Source organism: Metopolophium dirhodum, chromosome 1, assembly GCF_019925205.1.
Source record: "Metopolophium dirhodum isolate CAU chromosome 1, ASM1992520v1, whole genome shotgun sequence".
In the NCBI taxonomy this organism is placed as follows: domain Eukaryota; kingdom Metazoa; phylum Arthropoda; class Insecta; order Hemiptera; family Aphididae; genus Metopolophium; species Metopolophium dirhodum.
The window spans coordinates 53,877,188-53,881,612 of NC_083560.1; the positions used below are offsets into that span (position 1 = coordinate 53,877,188).

Genomic DNA, 4,425 nt, shown 5'->3' on the forward strand with positions numbered 1-4,425 from the left:
AATTAAAAATAATCAAAACGTTACGACAAGATAATAACTAGATGAACGAAAAATTCGTATTGAAGAGAATATTATACTGTAGGTACACCGTACACACTTTTTAAAATGATCACAACAATAACTATATAAGATATACAATATACTCAGATACCAAGACTAGTTTCCAGATAGAGTCTACAATAAAATAAAACACCTTTATAATTTTTAAGATAAAGTCAAATGTCAATTACTTTTATTACCTTACTATACTTTAATCTTTTATATTTCAAATGTTACTATAATATATATGGATATAGAATATACATGTGTCCAAAAAAGGTTAGGTTACCTATATACAAATATTAAATTATAAAATGTACACTATAATGAAAATGCGTTATGTGTTTAGTTAGTACGGGGCTTTTTTTTACCGTGTTTTGATATCGGGGCTTTTTTCCAGAGCTTTTTTTTCCGAATACCATTTTTTCATATTATTAGAATAAGTGTCTTCAGAGTTCAGACCATAATACTATACATGAGTTCAAGGTTTAGATATTCTATACTATAGTTATTGATCATTCAAATTTTTGATGGTCTTCCTTAATTCTTCGGATCTATATAGTACCCGATTTCTGCCCATATTCTGCCATAGAATATTATATCTTTATGCTTTATTCATAGACAAAGGAAATATCGGCTTTATTGCTTTTCGGCGGTGCCTCCATGATGATAGGCGGCGCTGTACCGCTCGTTTGTTCCACGACGTGACAAAGATTTCGAGGCCCCCGACGCGATAACGCAACGCGCTGATAACGGAAGTCGGAAACACCGACTGCCTATATTATAATACTCGTCGCGCACATACGAATTTATGTAATTTATAGCATCAACTATCAACTACTTTTTAATATTTATAAAATAAATTAAACACGGTTGACCGGAGACAGGACAGCCGCAGACGTCGCCATGATCGGCGGTCTGTTCATGTACAATCACAAGGGTGAAGTGTTGATATCGCGTGTGTACCGCGATGACATCGGCCGCAACGCTGTGGACGCTTTCCGCGTGAACGTTATACACGCGCGCCAGCAGGTCCGCTCTCCAGTCACCAACATCGCGCGCACTTCGTTCTTCCACATCCGTCGGGCCAACATCTGGTTGGCCGCTGTCACCAAGCAGAATGTCAACGGTGCCATGGTATTCGAGTTCCTCATACGTTTCACGCAGGTCATGCAGTCGTACTTTGGTAAGATCAACGAGGAGAACATCAAGAACAACTTTGTTCTCATCTACGAGCTGCTCGACGAGATACTTGACTTTGGCTATCCGCAGAACTGCGACACAGGCGTGCTCAAGACGTTTATCACACAGACGGGCGTCAAATCACAGAGCAAGGAGGAGCAGATGCAGATCACGTCCCAGGTCACTGGTCAGATTGGCTGGCGACGCGAGGGCATAAAGTACCGCCGTAACGAGCTGTTCCTCGACGTGCTGGAGTATGTTAACTTGCTCATGTCGCCCCAGGGTCAAGTGTTGTCGGCGCATGTTGCCGGCCGCATTCTCATGAAGTCCTACCTGAGCGGCATGCCTGAATGCAAGTTTGGCATCAATGATAAGATAGTCATGGAGTCCAAGGGCACCAAGATTCTTGATGACACAGGCTCTAGAACAGCTTCTGGGAAGCCAGTTGTCGTCATCGATGATTGCCAATTTCATCAGTGCGTGAAGCTTTCAAAATTTGAAACCGAACATTCCATAAGCTTCATTCCACCTGATGGCGAGTTTGAGTTGATGCGTTACCGTACCACCAAAGATATATCACTGCCATTCAGAGTTATACCGTTGGTAAGAGAAGTAGGTCGTACTCGCATGGAAGTCAAAGCCGTATTGAAGTCTAATTTCAAACCCTCCTTGTTAGGACAAAAAATCGAAGTCAAGATCCCCACTCCCTTGAACACAGCTGGTGTTCAATTGTTATGCTTAAAAGGAAAAGCCAAGTACAAGGCTTCAGATAACGCGATTGTGTGGAAAATTAAGAGGATGGCGGGCATGAAAGAAACGCAGCTATCAGCAGAAATCGATCTTTTGGAGACTGACACTAAGAAAAAATGGACTAGACCGCCAATTTCAATGAATTTTGAGGTACCATTTGCTCCTTCTGGATTTAAAGTCAGATATTTAAAGGTATTCGAGCCAAAGTTAAATTATTCTGATCACGATGTTGTTAAATGGGTTCGTTATATTGGGCGAAGTGGATTGTATGAAACCAGGTGTTAAACAAATTAAACTATTATATTTAATTTCATAATTTCCCAAAATTCTGCTCCAACATTTATAATGTACTGATTAATATCAAAATATATAATATTAATTATTGTATCATATTATCATATTTTTAATTTATTATCCATTCAGTATACTGTATTGTATGATTAAATACATTTATTATTATTTAGGCTAGTCATTTATATTCATTTTATGTGCTTTATAGCCAATATAATTTTTATTATTATTATAATTATACCTACATAGTTAATTTATTATTTTATGTATTTTTTTTTCTACTTAATTAATGGATCTGCATTATATTTTTCTTAGTATTTGTAATAACTTATTTTTCATTTGCCACAGCTAGTACTACAGCTAAATTTAAATGTACATTGCCGGATAGCATGAACAATCACTAAATATTTAACGAATAAATAGTGAGCTGATGATCCCTTAAAAACGATTTAGTAGCCTGTGATTGGTCTACTAAATTTTATTGAACCATTAAAATAATACATTTTTTATGCAACCTGGCATAGGTAAATATTAATTATTGTAATAATTTGACATGTAACAGTTGGTTCATCACTATAAAGTATAATGTAATAATATTAATTCTATTTATGAAATAAAGTACGTTTTTCGTGCTTTATTATAATATAATATAATATTATAACAGTAACAATTGCGTTTTGTTCTTATTTATATACATAATTTACTAATATTGAGTATTGTTACTCAGTTTATGGGTTAAAGAAGTTAAAATTATTTGTATTACTGTCATCAATTGGATACAAACATTTTTAAATTAACAGGAATTAATATTTTGTTTAATTTACAGTATTATATATTTATATGAAATTTGTTTCATCCAATATGGAATAAATTGGTTTAATACTTAAATGGGAGTATAATAGTATTCCTTATGTATACATATTGACATAATAAAATATAGATTATGATGTGCCACAATTTACCCCTATTTAATTAATTACTTTTTAGTATAAGATTTTATTATTTTAAAAATACACTGATTAATCAAAAATATTATATTATGTACATTGTACAACGTTAAATTGTAACATATTTAAATTTTAAATGTGTTTTTAAACAACTAAAATCTGTTAAATATTTGTACACTATATTAATACAAAATGCTGTAATTTTATTAATAATTGATTACATTAGGTATTTCATGTTTATGATTTATAAATATTTTTTATCATGATATATTGTTAACTACAAGATCATGACGTCATCCTGACTTCTTAGTGGAGCGGCTAAATGGTAGAATGAAAGGTCAAACATTGTCATTGAAAGTTGAGGAAAAAATGTTCTTCAGATAGATTTTAGCACAGTAAGTGTATGCTTAGATAATATGAACAAAATAGTATTAAACATCCATTTATTTCAATTTTAAAAAATACACACATATTATAAAAAAATGTACCTGTATTATTTGATAATAATTAATTACCTATGGTATGCAAAATAGTAAAATACCTAGTTTATTTATTAAACCACAGTTGCACCATTGTATTTAATAAATAAATTATCAAGTAGTTAGTACTTTAGTAGTAACAATAAATTATAATAAAATGTATCAAATAAGATGGAAAAAATAAACAGTGTTGGGTAAATAAGTTTTGAAAAGAAATAAAATTATGTTACTCGTTACATTACATTTTTTAAATTTAAATTATGTTTGCTTATGCGACATTATTTTTATCACGTTACATTACTTCTTCATTCAAAGAGTAGGGTATTACAAATAACGATACTTTTTTATAAATGAATTACAAAATCAACCCATAACGACTAATAAGTAATGGCATAATGTTATATATTATAATATAGTGTTATACTATTATAACATTGATAATGTAGATACATTTTTAATGACTTAATGTTTTAATGTTGTATTATATGAACAAAATGTAAAGTATTAATTCTTGGTATCTTTAATAATATCATTGATAACCTAAACATTTTGAAATTGTAAATAAATTTAATATTATATCCTATTCCTAGCCCCTAGGTTTTGTTGTACGTTCTACATTCATGATTTTTTTATAACATTGAGAATAACATGCATCATTATTTCATAGCAGGGGTGGATAAGAGGAGAGATCCCCCCCATGGCTATTTGAATACATGTATTATTATATAACTATTTTA

General features: G+C 31.8%; 1 protein-coding gene across 1 annotated transcript; it reads left to right on the plus strand.

Moving 5' to 3' along the window:
* The first annotated feature begins 775 nt into the window (after positions 1-775).
* Positions 776-2,932, plus strand: LOC132935984 (AP-2 complex subunit mu). Its single transcript, XM_061002632.1, has one exon. It carries the CDS (start codon positions 946-948, stop codon positions 2,254-2,256), a length of 1,311 nt encoding a protein of 436 aa, XP_060858615.1. The 5' UTR covers positions 776-945; the 3' UTR covers positions 2,257-2,932.
* The last annotated feature ends 1,493 nt before the right edge of the window (positions 2,933-4,425 follow it).